This window comes from Drosophila takahashii, chromosome 2R (assembly GCF_030179915.1).
Source record: "Drosophila takahashii strain IR98-3 E-12201 chromosome 2R, DtakHiC1v2, whole genome shotgun sequence".
NCBI classification, from domain to species: Eukaryota; Metazoa; Arthropoda; class Insecta; order Diptera; family Drosophilidae; genus Drosophila; species Drosophila takahashii.
Window position 1 is genome coordinate 32,526,196 of NC_091679.1, and position 15,643 is coordinate 32,541,838.

At 36.6% G+C, this 15,643-nt stretch overlaps 1 protein-coding gene across 2 annotated transcripts; it reads left to right on the forward strand.

Annotated features, from left to right (window-relative positions):
- The first annotated feature begins 58 nt into the window (after positions 1–58).
- On the forward strand, positions 59–13,947 carry Sesn (Sestrin). Of its 2 annotated transcripts, XM_044396055.2 has the most exons (8): positions 59–194; positions 8,279–8,464; positions 10,795–10,977; positions 11,044–11,446; positions 11,761–12,079; positions 12,144–12,327; positions 13,140–13,250; positions 13,327–13,947. In XM_044396055.2, exons 1-8 carry the CDS (start codon positions 144–146, stop codon positions 13,411–13,413), a joined length of 1,524 nt encoding a protein of 507 aa, XP_044251990.1. In that variant the 5' UTR covers positions 59–143; the 3' UTR covers positions 13,414–13,947. The 2 variants fall into 2 exon arrangements, with proteins under 2 accessions (XP_044251990.1, XP_070069237.1); XM_070213136.1 differs by lacking the exons at positions 11,761–12,079; positions 12,144–12,327.
- The last annotated feature ends 1,696 nt before the right edge of the window (positions 13,948–15,643 follow it).

The window sequence follows — 15,643 nt, forward strand, 5'->3', positions numbered from 1 at the left end:
CCACTTTCGTGGCTCCATAAACAAAGAGCCAGGCGAAAACTGGTTATTCTCTTACTGCGATCGGAGCTGCAACGACTGACGGCGACCTCCGAATCCGATTTCACATCCACATCCAACTTGGACCCGTACTCTCCAGCAGACTCATGTACTACGCTGTTGATTACTACGCGGATATGGGACAAATCTCTCAAGATGTAAGTAAGGTCCATGCCACTCTGTCTTTCAATTGGGAAACAGTCAGAGTCAGCCACTTTTTTGTTTTTATACCCACTCTAATCTCTCAGGAACCATATATATTTATTTAATATTTTTTAAATTTTATAAGTTATACAAATTTATATAGAAAACGAAGTAAAAATCCATTTAAAAATTAATTTACTTCATGCCAATTAACGTTTTTTTGTTAAATCAAAATTTTCTTTTCGAGCATATTTTTTTTATACTGATTCAACGTGTTTTTTTTCTGCTGATTAGGCAGTTCGCATATTTTTTTCACTGCCGCTCTCTTGGCTTTTATAACCCATAACTTGCAAAAAGCACTTCATTTTATATGCCTGTTTACGCATTTGACATGAAGTAAACACAAATGTGGTCACAACATGTTGTTGGACATTAGCTCAGTATCTGCAGGATAAATTCTATTATTTCCTAAATAGTTTGTAATTAGTGCATCTGCAATTGGCTTGGCAGCATATTGTATTTCAAGAAATTAAATTCAAGCATTGGCAAAAGAGGTAAGGTGAAAAATTACATTTTGTGTCTGTCATACTGAGGTATTAATTAACGCATATGAAATGAAATATGTTTGTGCCTGGGCAACCAAAATTATTTTTTAATTACCTACAATGAAATGTGATATATGATTTTGCATTTGCGTAGGAGAATATTTTCCGTAAGAGCATAATTAACTTTTGTCCGGACAGGAAAACCTAAAACCGCACGTAAAAATGTGGATGCTGCAAGAGTATTTTTCTCGACAGCGAAATCATATCCATATTTGCATGTGCATTATTTGCAATTTGAACAAAAGATAACGCAATAGTCGAATGCCTCGACTATTAGATACCCGTTACTCAGTTAGCTAACTTTAAAAGCAGAACTAACGCTTACTCTTAAGGGGTTATATACCTTTTTTGAGCGAAAAATTGAGGGAACTTTGAATTTTTTTTTGGTGTGTAGCAATTATTTTATGACAGTGAAGTTATTATTTATTGATAGTACATGTTCTTATCGAAACAACAAGCCTTTGTTCTTGAAAAAGTATGAATAATTTACGAAGTTATGGCAATTCTTTCCGAACCCTTTTTTTTTTATAGCGTCTTGCGGTGACCACGATGGAAGTCCAGCAGGTCAACTGATATCAAAAAACCAAAAATTTTTAGTTAGTATAGTATTATTTTCAGTTCGTGAACGATTACTTTTAAGAATATTTCCCTTTTTCTGCATACAGTAACTATTTTTCCAAAAAGTTGATTTTTCAAGTTCTAAAAATTGTATTAAAATATTCTGATCTGCGAAATTAAAATTGGCGCATAAAAACTGAATCGTTCACGAACTCGGCACAATCATTACGAATAATTTAAAAAAAAAATTGAAGAAGATCGATCAAATAGTTCTTGCGCAATCGTGGTCACAGCGAAGGCCCTTTTGGAAAAACACGACTTTGAGATAAACGCATTCAAAGTTTTACGTTGACGTTGCAACTATTGAAGTCGAGCGCGTCAAAACGCTGTTTTCCTATCGAACTATTATTCGGATCTGTATGAAAATTTGGGGAGATGTTCTCTAGGGGATATACTTTAGGATTCAGCAAAAAAAAAATTTCGTTTTTTTTTTAAAAAAAAAAGGTATATTACCCCTTAACCAAATTTAAAATTGGCGACAGCGCCGCCTACCGGAAGTCAGTGGTACCACTTGCTATGCGAGGGGTAAAGTTTTATTACAAACTTTCCGATGAATGCAACATATCCTTTTACTGTATCAGTAACGGGTATAAAAACGCATAGTTTGTCTGCATTCTTGTTGGAAAAATGTTGATAACAAAAGAATATGATGCAGGGAAAAATAACAATCAGCAGCGCTGTCAGATTGGTTAATAGTAAATTAACAACATGGTAACCAAAATTAGTTGCTAACTTTTTAATACGGAAAAAACGATGGAATTTTTGCGAAACTTTCGATAAGACTTTGATAAGCAGGCATGGAAAATGGTGTATTTCTCCACTCTCTTTGTTATATTTCTCATATGCTTAGATGTGGACCCAGCCAGAGCTATAAAATAGATAACACTAAAGCTGGCGGCTTTGGTATTTTATTTTCATTGCGAACATGATTGTCAAACTGGGTCAGCTAATCAGCAAAATTGAATTGATGCAAATGTCGAGTAATTGCGACTTGAAATTAATTCAATTACTGAGCAAAATAAAATAAAGTGAAGGAATAATTTATTAGAAGAAGAACAATGGGTTAAAAATGTTTTCGTTTTCTCAAATTATCAGGAAATTAATAAAAATTTGTTTTTTTTTTGACTTGTGAATTATTTGAAATGAAAGAATTTAATAATATATGACATTTCTTTCTGTGATTGCGCTTTAATCAGGCACTGCATTTGCAGGGGAATCAAAGTATAATAATAATTTCAATTATCATTCCCCGATACTCAATGACAAAGAACGTAAACAGCCCGCGGCCATCAGCCATCTGTGGCAGGCAAAGAATTTTATTTACGCAATGAAAATATAAATTGTATAAAAATACACAGTTCGCGGGAGCGGAGGGAGTGGGCTAAAGGGGGTGGCAAAGTGGGTGGGTGGGCGTTTATTTTGGGTGGTGTGTGCTGTGTATGTGGGTTGTGCTGGTGCCAGTCACTCAGTCAGTCACCGTGGCATGAGAGCAATATCAAAATAAACAGATGTGCGCCATTCCCACTCTGGCAGGAGTCCAAAAAGGCTTTCGTCTTTGGTTGAGTGGCAAAATTGACTGATTGAGTGACTGAGCGAATGACGCGGTTTGATTTCAATAAAAAAAAACTCAGTCAAATTAAGAAGTGCACTTTGATGACCCGCCTCCCAGCAAGTAATCCTGATTTGTCTAAGCTTAAAAAGCGGAAGTAAGAGAGTTCTAAGTGATTTTGTTGAAATTTTGGATTAAAACAAAACAGGTTAACAGTTCCTTAATATAAAGCTAATTTTATAGTTAGCTAAAAAGTATTTTGCGCATAAATCTTTGGCACAAGTTTATAAATGTCAACAAAATATTTTCTATAATTAAGTATCTAATTATAAAGAACGGCGAATTTTTAGAATCGTGTTGGTGAGTTCATTAACCCATTTATCTTATATTAACTGAACTATTTCTTCGTTCCTCAGTCTTCACAACACTCTGCGATTTGCATTGTGGGAAGGGGTTTCTTATCTTTTGAAGACAGAGTACTGTACCATATAGGTCTATTAATACAAAGGCAAAATTTGCAGACAATGCGTACATACGGATGTACATATATAGTATTACACAGACGTTGGTGTAGATGTAGACCTACTAATTTGCCACACTTTGTCATGATTGTTTGCCTTTTGCCAGTCGTGTTGTTGCACTTTATCAGCAGACAAAGTGTCGCTTCGAGTGCCAGACAGCTTTTATTTTTTTTTATTTAGGTATCCGAGGTTGGAAAAACACGTACCACCACCCACTCTGACCGAGAAAAACACGCACACTTACTTGAAGACTGAAATATGAATTATCGTGGGTTAGGAAAACAAAAAATATCTTTTGTTGCGTTCTTGAGGAAGTAAAGTAGCCCTATAAAATTAAGGTTATCTGGTTATCTCAGAGGAAAGAACTTTGATTTGATAAAGTGATTTTCTGATAAGAATAAAACCTATTAAATTCTATAATTAAGGGGGTTTCTTCCATATTTAATTACATTTATTTAAAAAATAATATATAAGTAACCAGATGTTTCATTTATAATTTTCCATCCACCCGAACTGCATTAAATATGTGAGTTAGTTGCAAAAACAATATCACACTTGCGCGCACGTTCAAATCAAATATATATATGCATATGAAAAGTGCTCGTGTATGTTATGAACTATAGAAAAAATAGTTTATCACGTCTAGACAAGTCTCTTTATCTACGCACACCACCAAGTACTTGGTTTTTTACTCATAATTTAATTTTTTGCGTTGGGTGAGTGTATAAATATATAGCTTAGTGAGCACATGAGTAAAATGCTCAGGTGTACGGCAGTGATAAGCTTTATTGGCTATATTCCAATCTGGTCGCCAAGGGGTAGAATATTTGACCCATTTTGCAAGGCAAAGCATCTTATCAAGAGTAAATTCATATACGTTTAAAATTAGTAGGGCTCTTATGCATACATATGTATATATTAAATATTAGTTAATTAAAACCGAAGCTCATTGCGGCTGTAAGGAATCTGAACTATTTCTGCACTTTAGGATCGGTTCCTTTGTCCAATTTGTAATAGGGCTGAACTGGATATGGGGGAATCAATTATAAAAACACAAAACGTCCAAAAAAGTTGTACTTTCTGTAAATTCTTATTGCACATTTTTTCTGGATTTATTGTTTTTTCACGTAGCGCACTTTCATAGATTTTGTTTGCTTTCGTCGTTTCTAGTTTGCATTTCAATAACACCTGACGTTTTTTCCACTTTACTTGTTTACTTGCTTATTGTTTGGAGCTCTCAATCGCTATCTCTTTCTCTGCACTGTTTCTGTCTCACTCGCTGGCACTGGCACTCTAGCATTTATGCTAATTTATTTGCCTGTTTACCAGCTTTTGTTTTAATCTGTTTGGGGGCCGTGTTGACACTCACCGCGCTTGTGAGCCACAAAAGACAATGAATTTCCCGAGTCATTTGGGGCGGAGTTGAAATTACAGTTAATTTATTGTTATTCCCGCGGCTAATTATGCTAATTTATTAATTTGGCTTAGTTTGCGCTGGCAAAAAGCGGAGGAAATCAAAATTAGCTTACAGCAATTAATTGCCGGCAATTAACATAAGCCGAAGAGCGTAAAGAGTTGCGTTTGTTCGTGCATCCGGCAGATACAAATTGCCAGTCGCACCGTACGTACAGTGAGCACTTTGCACATCTCTGCCTCCGCCTCCCACTTCTCACACCCCACTGGAAGCATTAGCATTCAGCGGTTCTACATTATCTTTGATTTTAATCGCCACGCTCCATGATCTCGCACGTTAACAGTTGGCGCGGGAAGTCTTCGGCCAGCAGCAGATTGATTGGGGCCAGTGGCCTCAGTTTGGCCTTTCAATGGGCTGAATACACCCCCATATCACTCTCAGGGAACTCGAGTTTTTTTTTACTTGCGACTAATTATTCAAACGGTTTCCGTTTCCTGTCATATTTGCCGTTGGTTTTGAAGTCTCAATATTTTTCTGCCCGAAAATAATGCTTAAAATACTGGTGCAAGCCAAAAAATTAGTTTCGAAATCGCATACTTTTTGACATTATTATTCGGGATTACAAAAAAATTTTATAATAGTTTTATACAAAAGAACAATATTTAAATGTTTACAAGTTTATTTTGTATAGTAGTATAGTAGTATAGTAGTATAGTAGTATTTTATTATTATTTTATTTTATAAAACGTATTTAGCTACGTTCTAAATGAACTATAATACCACATTCCCAAAATTAAAGACCATAACCACTTCTTGAGGTCAGAGTGCATTGGTTATACACTTACAAGCTAACAAAGTGAGTGCTTTTGGGAAGTGCACCCACATGCTTGGGAGGCACGATTCAATTATCACGTATACGCCATGGCAGACGAACAGGTTTCGCAGGCGACAGAGAAGTGGAGATAGAAAGGGGGTGGAAAGCAAGAAAACCGTGAAAAGCCACATACGAGTATATAAATGTATGTGTGTGTATATGTATAGGCTCTGAAATGGATATGCACTATAAGTGTACATGCCCATTAAACTTGGCCTAAGCTCCGTTCAAAGCCGCTGGCTGCCGGACTGGATTGGGTTTGAGACTGGGATCGGGCCGGCCGAGTGCTTTATAGTATGTCACAGAAACTAGTTTTTATTTTCCAAACGGGTTTCCCCAATTGCGTGGGTGTGAGTGTGCCAATTTGTATATTTATGGATTCCCAAAGAGAACATAAAATGATGGAAATGTCAACACAGTGCCATTTGCATATCTCGGCGTCTCTCGCCCTTCTAATTAGCAAGTGTAACTGCCCATCTGATCTGAGGCCTTATTGGTAAGATTTAGTGTTCCAAAGTTTTAGTTTCTCGATCTGCATATACGCACATAAATCACATTGATTAATGGCGCTACTCTTGTTTATGCCTTGTTCGACATTTGTTGTGCCCCGAATGGCGGCTACCAAAAGACACATCTCCGACATTAGAATTAATTAATTATGTGAAAGTGATGGCATTTAGTGGGGAATTTAATGATATACGAGCGGTCGGAGTAAATCGTTCAGTTATCTGATTAAATGTGAAATTAACACGCAGGCGTGGGTGCATCCTACCTTGAATTTCAATAGCTCATCGCTCATCTCCCATTTGGCTGTTTGCTTTGTGGGTGGGTGGAAGCTGAGGTTAATACCAAACCTGATATTCATAATTAGCATTTAAAATCGGGCCTGGGACTAGCCAACAACCAATTATATATATACACAAAAAAAAAACTATTAGGGTGTTCAATTGCGTTGCAAACTTTGTAAAGTGTAAAAGTGTAAATCAATTTCAACAACAATTTCTATACAAAATAGTTTTCAAAAGTAGGCCTTTAAAACTATTTTGTACAGAAATTGTTGTTGGAATTGATTTACACTTTTACACTTTACAAAGTTTGCTACGCAATTGAACACCCTATATGTAAAATCAACTATTAAATAGTAAGAACTGTCCCAACCCTTAAAAAATAGAAAATGCCCAAATATAGTAGTTCACTGCATTTCGCATTGCCAGTGTGAAAAGCTACAATGGCAATATTCATGAATAGAACTTAAATAACAACATAACAAAGGTCGGAGAATGATTTTCATAGAGAAAAATCTAATGGCTTGAAATCAACTTTCAAAAAAAAAAAACATCTCAAGCGGGATTTGAAATCGCAACCAAAATATTATGAGTCAAATCAATCAATCAATTATCAAATCAGTTTTAAAGACAAAAAAAATGCAAACAAATAAAATAGTTTTGCTACAATATTAATTGAGATGTTACTATTATTTTGCCAAATGAATAAATCAACAAAAACATGAACATGTCGTAAATAACTTTTCTACTATTTTATTTGTTAAATACTATTCAAAGACCCAAAAAATAAAAGAACAAAATACATAAACATTTTTGAATATTAATAATATTTTTTCTATGTTGATTTTACATACTTTTTTTTTGTGTGTAGCAGTGGTCGTCAAGTATACGACGTGCTGGCTTTCAAACCTATTTTGCTGCTGTTATCGGCAAACTAAATACCGGACCATAAATGCAAGCTTTTGTTGTCGGCCTTTTGCTGCATTTTGTGTTGCCAATGTGATAAGCTACTATGGCAATATTCATGAATAGAACTTAAAAGCACCTTAGCAAAACCCGGTGCTTCGAAAAGCCAAAGTTGCTATCTTGGGCAGCTGCACTGCATTTGGAGAATTTGGAAAAGGGTTGGGCTACCATGGCTACCAGCTATCGATCGTTTGTTAAATTCCTCATTTAATAATGAGAGACCTCAAATGTCCCTTTCAAACGCAATTAGTGACGCCTGTTGCTGAGAGCCGAAATGAGGCAGAGCCTTTGTATGTTCATGGCAGCTGGGCGTATACGTGATGCCCAACAGAATCGGGGACTAAAATTCGCATATTTTGTGAAAAGGGAAGCCTGTAAACGGCATAAAAGCCAACTCATGCATACCATTCGCATTCTTGTTTTTATATTATTACTTCTGCTCTGAACAGGACGTTAAATTAGCATGAGGAATTTAGTTTCACATGATTTGCTTTATTTCCTCTGGCAACTGGCAAGGACTACGACTCGCATACGCAACGCATATGTTGTAAACTTCTTTTGAATTTTAATTATTTGCGTGTGGGATTTCAAGTTACAGAGATTTCATTGTGCACGAGAAGTAATTAAATTAATTTAATTACTTAAATTTATTTAAATTTATTTTTAAAGAGCAAGTGTAAGTTTAAAGCAATAGCCCAGTGCTACAAAAAAAAATTTTAAATAATATAAAACGTACGATTGAACCAAATTTGATTGTATTTTCCAGTGTTTCGCAGCAATAAAATCGGGAGCATCTGACCTTGAGATGGATGAACTGGATGATTTGGATCAGGTCACCCAGGTGATCGGCTACCATCCCCAGTTCCACGATCACTTTCTGCGCACCCAGAACTTTATTATGAAGGGAGATGGTCCGCTGCCTAACGACTACAGATACTATTTGGCCATAATTGTGAGTAAATCAAATCAGTTTAAAGATGAAACCGGCATAAAAAATACAACGAACTGCAATTGGCTGCAATAAATTTCGTTTTTCCATGTTTCTGAATTTATCAGGTTGGCATGCTGGGCGAAAAACAATAGTCATTGATTGACCCAATAGAAGGCATAAACTGCTGTGAATGGGAACCTACAGCTTTCAATAGACATGCCAGTGGCGCTCTGTCGAAATTCGTATTGTTCCAGCTGAACTTTTGTTAGCAAACCTATTCACAGCACGTACCTTGAATGCTGTGTGCAGGATGATAGGCCAGGATTCAGCATTCTGTTTACAATTAAATTCCCGTAAACCAACATGCACCACTCAATACAACCATTGATATCAAAGTCTTGCACAGGCAGATCAAATCTCCTACTTCCACAGGCCTGTTCCTCATCCCTTCTATACCTATGTCTCTTCTCAGTGGCATATCAAAACCATTAAGGATAATTAAATCCAGGTGCAGAAGCATCCAACAGCAAATGAATATGATACTGTATCCTTAGCAGTGAGCCAACTGGTTGGAGTTGTTGGTCCTAGGGTCACGTTTAATACGAACTTTGAGCTAACTCAAAGCGACAGCTAGATATTATCGACGCTACTTGTTGCTTTACATCTGCAACGTCGTATGCTAATGACTATCTTCTAATTACTAAGCCTTTGACTGCTAATGAAATCGTCCTGGAATTGAGAAATATTTTCTCTTACTTTTATGTATTTATTTATATAAAATATTTATTTTTCTTGTATTTCGTATTTCTTAATTTCAATTTAATTAATTTATAGTTCACTTTTTTAATATTTTCAAGAAAATCTTATGGGCAGTTTTCCAAATTCTTTTTATATGGAACTTTATTGTTTTTCCCACTGACTGACTCATTTACAATCATAATTAAGATCTTCAATTCTAATTTTCGGTAATAAAATTGAAGAATAAATGAGTAATTAAAATTGATTTATGATTTTAGCTCGTTGCATTGCGCAGCCGATGCCTTTTAATGTTCGAGTTTAATAGCTGCAATTGAAAGATCTATATGCTGGAATACATAAAGCGCATTAATCAATTATTTCACAAGTTTTCCAATCGTATTCAGAGCAAATTAGTTTGCTTCTTGTTCGCCGGAATATAATTTATGACCTCAGTGCGTGTGCAATAATCGTAAACCCCATAAAAAGTACATATATATTTGCTGTTTATAGTTGACATATCGGCCGAGGGTCTTTGGCATTCCGCATTCGACTCGGTAAATAATAAACACATTACACTAACTCATGCCAGCAAATTGGGAACGATTGCGAACGCCTTCCACAAAAGATTGAGATGTTTTTTCGGCTATGATTTTGTTTTTTTGTTCTTGTGCGGGAAAGTGCACCCGAGAGTCGTCGACAGAGGAGCGCAGATTCTGGCACTGCCTTTGTCTAGATTCGAGCCTCGGCGAATGTAAAATTATTTAAGATTTACGATGGCATGTCAGGGCATGCTATATGCCATGATGCCATGATTCTGCCTGCTGCCTGCCCAAGACTCATTAATGACAAACAACAAAATAATACAAAAAACAAAATGAACACATAGGCAAAACGCAAGACAAACAATGGGCCTTTTGCTCTGAATGCCCGAATATTTGTTGTTTTGGGTCACAAACATAGACACACACACACGCACCGCGATCAAAATCAGTTTCCACATATTTTTAGCACAAATTCAGGTGGTGGCATAGTTGGAGTCAATCTCTCCCAGGTTCCAGGGCCCGCACCCTGGGGGATTTTCGTTTGTGGGTCACGCGGACTCACACCTCGAAGTGCGGGGGCTGAGGCCTGGGGGCCAAGGTTAGGTGAGAAGATCAAAAAAAGTTACGTAATGCCTAGAAAAATTCTACCTGAGCCGCCTTCCCTCACGGCACAAAAAATGGTTAGCCAAAGTCGATTATCGTGCAGAAATCCAGAATTACGATTTTCTAAAAATATCAATTTAATGTCCAATATATAAATAGTATCATGGTATGATTTTTCAAGTAATTGAAAGATAGTACAAGATTGATTTTAGGTTTAGTTTAAACTTTAAACTAATCCCGAATTCTACTAAAGTCGTACAAAATATGTTTTTGTACATATATATATAAAAAATGTTAATAAAGAATTTCGTTGTAATGCCAATGGCAGATATATCCTTGAGGCAATGCCTATATATTTCATAAAATATATTTAAAGTAAAAAGTTAGTATAACGAATAATTAAAATTTGAAGCCCTGAGTGAAATTATAAAAGTGTTCTTATCCCGGCTTCTTTTATTAAAACCCCAGGCTGCCGCCCGACATCAGTGCCCGTATCTGGTGAAGCGGTACGAGAAGGAGTTTATCAACCAGGGAGGAGACAGCGCCTGGCTGGGCGGCCTGGACTTCATACCCCCCAAACTACGTGCCATATACGATATCAATAAAATATTAGCCCATCGTCCCTGGCTGCTGCGCAAGGAGCACATCGAGGTGTGTATTTCATATTTCATTTTGAGAACCGATAAAGGGAGTCCTGAAAATGTTCATGATTTTTAGCGGCTGACCAAGGGAAAGAACAGCTGGTCGCTGTCGGAGGTGGTGCACGCCATGGTCCTGCTCTCGCATTTCCACTCGCTATCCTCCTTTGTGTTCTCCTGCGGCCTCACTCAAAAGTTGGACGGATTGTCTAGTCCCAAATTGAAGAGTCCGCCGGCCGTGGTGGCGCCCCCCGAGCTCTCAGTCCTGTGCCACCCAACCGCCGTCAGCCACACCACCATCACCATCACCCCCACCTCGCCGACAGACCCGCAGAAAGGAAAAGCCGTTCTAATGGAGATCTCGCTGAACAATGCAAATCCGGATTACAATAGCCAAACCGCTGCGGGCAACAATGGAGGAACGGCCCCTGACTCCGGAAATGCTACCGGGGCCGATGCAACGGCCCTCAACGGATATTTGGGTAAGTGTACACCGTAGTCGCTGTGTTATATAATTGGAGGAGTTGTGGAAATATATTTTAGGATTTAAAAACAATTTTTCTATTAAAATCTTGAAGATATAAGTAATTGTTATTCGATACGATAAGGTAATATATCGGTAAAAGTTTACAAATGCGTTTGTAAGCTAGCGCAAATAAACCGGCTTCTTAATGCGAATGTAGAGTATAAATACAATTATTTCTCTGAGTGCGATTGGGCTTGAACAGTTGTTTTGCCCATTGGGGAGTACTTTCTTCGCCCTTTCGAATCCCTGCCTAATTTGATTGACTTACAGCCACGGCCCAACAACTGCCGCAGCAGCACGGCATCAGCGTGGAGGCGCTGATGGAGCGCATGAAGGTCCTGTCCCAAAATCAGGACGAATGCAGCGAGGCCGAGCTGAGCAGCCGCTTCCAGAAGGTGGAGCAGCAGACCGCTGAGTTGGCCGCCGTAATTCCGGAGGCGACGGTTGCCGTGCCAACCAATTTATCGCACTATGTCGACGATGCCAATTTCATTTACCAGGACTTTGCCCGTCGTGGAACCGAAAGCATCAACACGTTCCGCATTCAGGACTACTCCTGGGAGGATCACGGCTACTCGCTGGTGGATGGGTGAGTGATGGCACGCTGTTTGCAAGTGAAGTGCTCTGAAGAAAATATTTTCATTTCAAATCAGGCTGTACAACGATGTGGGAACCTTTTTGGACGCCAAATTTCGGGCAGCCTACAATCTTACCTACTGCACCATGGGCGGCATCAAGAATGTGGACACATCCAAGTTTCGACGGGCAATTTGGAACTATATCCAGTGCATCTACGGCATACGCCACGATGACTATGATTATGGTGAAGTGAATCAGGTAGGAATATAGCTTTAGAAAAATAGTTATACTTTAGAGTGCCAGAAGTCACCAAGGATTGGAAAAAACGGACTTTTTAAGGTGTCTAAAAGTATGCAGCATTATATTTGGAAGGCGAACACCCGATAAAATTCCTACACACAATGCAATTTTTTCACTGCCTACTCTTGGACTCTTGGAATTTCATATGTGGTTTCAAAACAATAATTTTTATACATATGAAGAGGGTGTAATGATTTTACTCAGAAGTTTGTAACGCAGTGAAGGAGACGTTTCCGACGCCATAAAGTATATACATTCTTGATCAGCATAACTAGACGAGTCGATCTAGGCATGTCCGTCTGTCCGTCCGTCTGTCTGTCCGTTTCTACGAATTCTGAATTTCAAATTAAATTTCGATTTAAGAAATCGGGTCATTATATCATACATCTGCCACAGGAACAATTGGAAAATTAAATATAAATTAATGGGAAAAAATTGTATAATTTTGTTGATTTTTATTAAATTCTCTTCTTCTCTGATATATAGCTTTTCTTTGACATTTCAAAATTTTGAATTAAATTTAACAAAAATCTGACGGCTATATTATATAGCTGCCATTGAAAGGATCAGCAAATTAATGCCAAAATAACAAGAAAGCAGGTACAATTTTCTTGTATGTTACATATACGCAAGTAAATCTAAATTGAATGTTTTTGTAAGTTAATATAATGATGATCAAGGATATATAAGCTTCGGTTGGCCGAAGCTAGCTTCCTTTCTTTTTTAAATTTCTAAATAATTTTCTAAATATCTAATCTTCCTTCATTTAGCTCCTCGTGCGCCCTTTGAAAATGTTTATAAAGACAGCCTGCTGCTTTCCCGAGCGTATTACAACCAAGGATTATGATAGTGTGCTGGTCGAGCTGCAGGACAGTGAAAAGGTAAGAGGAATTTTCCCAAGCTTCGTGGTTCTTTTATACATCCGTTAATCGTTATTATCTGATATCTGGCCAACAGGTTCATGTGAATCTAATGATAATGGAAGCCCGTAATCAGGCCGAGTTACTCTATGCTCTGCGCGAGATAATGCGCTATATGACTTGATCTCATTAAGTGAATAAACAATATATATATTTTACGCGTCCAACAAAAACAACTCACCAACACCCAAACCCACATACATTACCCATACATGCATAAAACATTTTGTTATTTTGAGAGCGCATTAATTGAGCGAAAGGAAATAAACGGAAACGGAAGCCGGAGGATCTATAAAGACACGAAGAACACAGAAAAACACAGAGAGAAATAAATATATGCTTTTCGATGTCAATAGATGTGCTTAGCCCACGCAAACAGCAAATTAATTGTCATTCAATATCGGTGTCCATTAAATTAAATGAATGTGAAACGTTTACTACTCAATTTACAATAGTCTGCGTCTATGGTTAGTCAACACGCAAATTAAACGTACAAAACAATGCAAAAATGAAAAAATGTTTGTTAAATTAATCTGAACTCAAAACCAAAACTTTCTGTCTGTTTCCTTTTTGTGAATGTGCAAGCAATAATCACTGTACATATGTATTATGTTTTGTTTAATTATTTTAGCGAAATAAAAAAACTATTTTATTTTAATTAATTGACTTTTCTGTTATTTGGCTCTTAACGACATTCTCAGTTGATGATCTTTTATTTCCCCTTGAGTAAGTTCGTTCTCTTGACTTTTAGTTCGTTTTAAAATATAGTTAAACGGTGAATGGAATCGTCGAGCTTTTGCTGGAAAGATAATAACTATATAAAGTACTAACTATATGTGTCTATTTTGATAGTATTTTAAATAAACTAACCAGTGACTGTTATGTGTGTATCGCATCTAAAATATTTGTAAGGCATTCAATGTCCACGATTTTAAATTCGATATTTGGGCTATAAGGGCAAATATCAATAAATACACACACAGAGGTAAGCTAAGAATTCAACCGCAAACATATTAAAAGTATTTAAAATAAACTAACAATGACTGTAATGTGTGTACCACATCTAAAATAATTGTAACGCATACAATGTCCACGATTTTAAATTCGATATTTAAGCTGTAAGGGCAAATATCAATGAATACACACACAGAGCTAAGCTTAGAATTCAATCACAAACGTACGAATTTAAAATATATTTACCTTAGGTTATAAGAGCTTTTAAATAATATGGCAACCATCTGGATTAGCCAAAACTGATGATCACTTCAGCTCTACTAAATCTATTTCCTTCAGCTTCATTGGTCTTTCTTTGCCACTTTTCCATTTCCAAGTTGAAATATTGGTTAAGCAGAGGTACGCACATCGGTTAGATAAAGAAATCAACTGTTTCATATAGTACCTTTTTGCATTTATGTAGATATATTTGACATTTTTGTCGAGATGCAGGTTTCGCCCGAAATCGAATCGAAATATTTAAGTGAAAATTTATACTAGCTTATTAAGGATCTTGTTAAATATAATAGTCTGACGTAACTCAATTTATTGTACGAATTCAAAATGTTTTGTGGCGTTTCGGACTTTGTATTAAGCGTGAGAAACTGTAGAATGCGGGAATATTTCGCATTTTGCCAGCATAATATAGAAAATTGTTTAGTACTGCAATATTGAAATAATTACTCTGTTCGCTTCTGGTTGTGAAGATGTAAAATTTACTAAATCTAAATCTAAGTGTACAACCTTCAAATAACTATACAAGCAAACGATTTTAATACATCGTGCAACCTCCAATTGTTCACAGGCCAATCAAGCGAGTTAGATCCAATTGTACATATAACTAGCGAGCTCCGGCAATTCAAAGATGTGATTTTACCAAATATATATACATATACTTGTATTCCTTTGCAAATAATTAAGTACATAAAACGAGTATATATATTTGGCTTAGGCAATATCTCCCAACTCCACTGATTAACGAAATTCACTTTACATGTTCTTGCATTTTTGGAACGGTGAGTGTAACTTGTGGGTGAAAACTATACTATACAATACTGTTCTACAGTAACAAAAGCTCAATAAGGCTGTTTAAACACAGAAAAAGTAATCGAATTTAATATTATGTGTGTTTGAAAAGGTAAATGCAATTGCACGTTAAATTTAAATATTGAGTGTCATATTTATGAGCATTTGCTCTTCATAGAGTTAAACAAAAATATACAAAACGAAAAATATTTAAAATAAATCAAATTTACTGTTTTACATTTAGTATTTACACATTTATGTAACTTTATATCAAACAATTGCAAGCTGAAAATTGTTGTATCCGTCGATTCTTAATGTCTACTTTAATCATGTCT

Coding starts and splice junctions, on each gene's coding strand:
- Sesn (XM_044396055.2), top strand. CDS start 144: ATGTACTACGCTGTTGATTACTACGCGGATATGGGACAAATCTCTCAA. Junction 10,978..11,043: donor TGCGCAAGGAGCACATCGAG/GTGTGTATTTCA, acceptor CATGATTTTTAG/CGGCTGACCAAGGGAAAGAA. Junction 12,328..13,139: donor ATTATGGTGAAGTGAATCAG/GTAGGAATATAG, acceptor TCCTTCATTTAG/CTCCTCGTGCGCCCTTTGAA.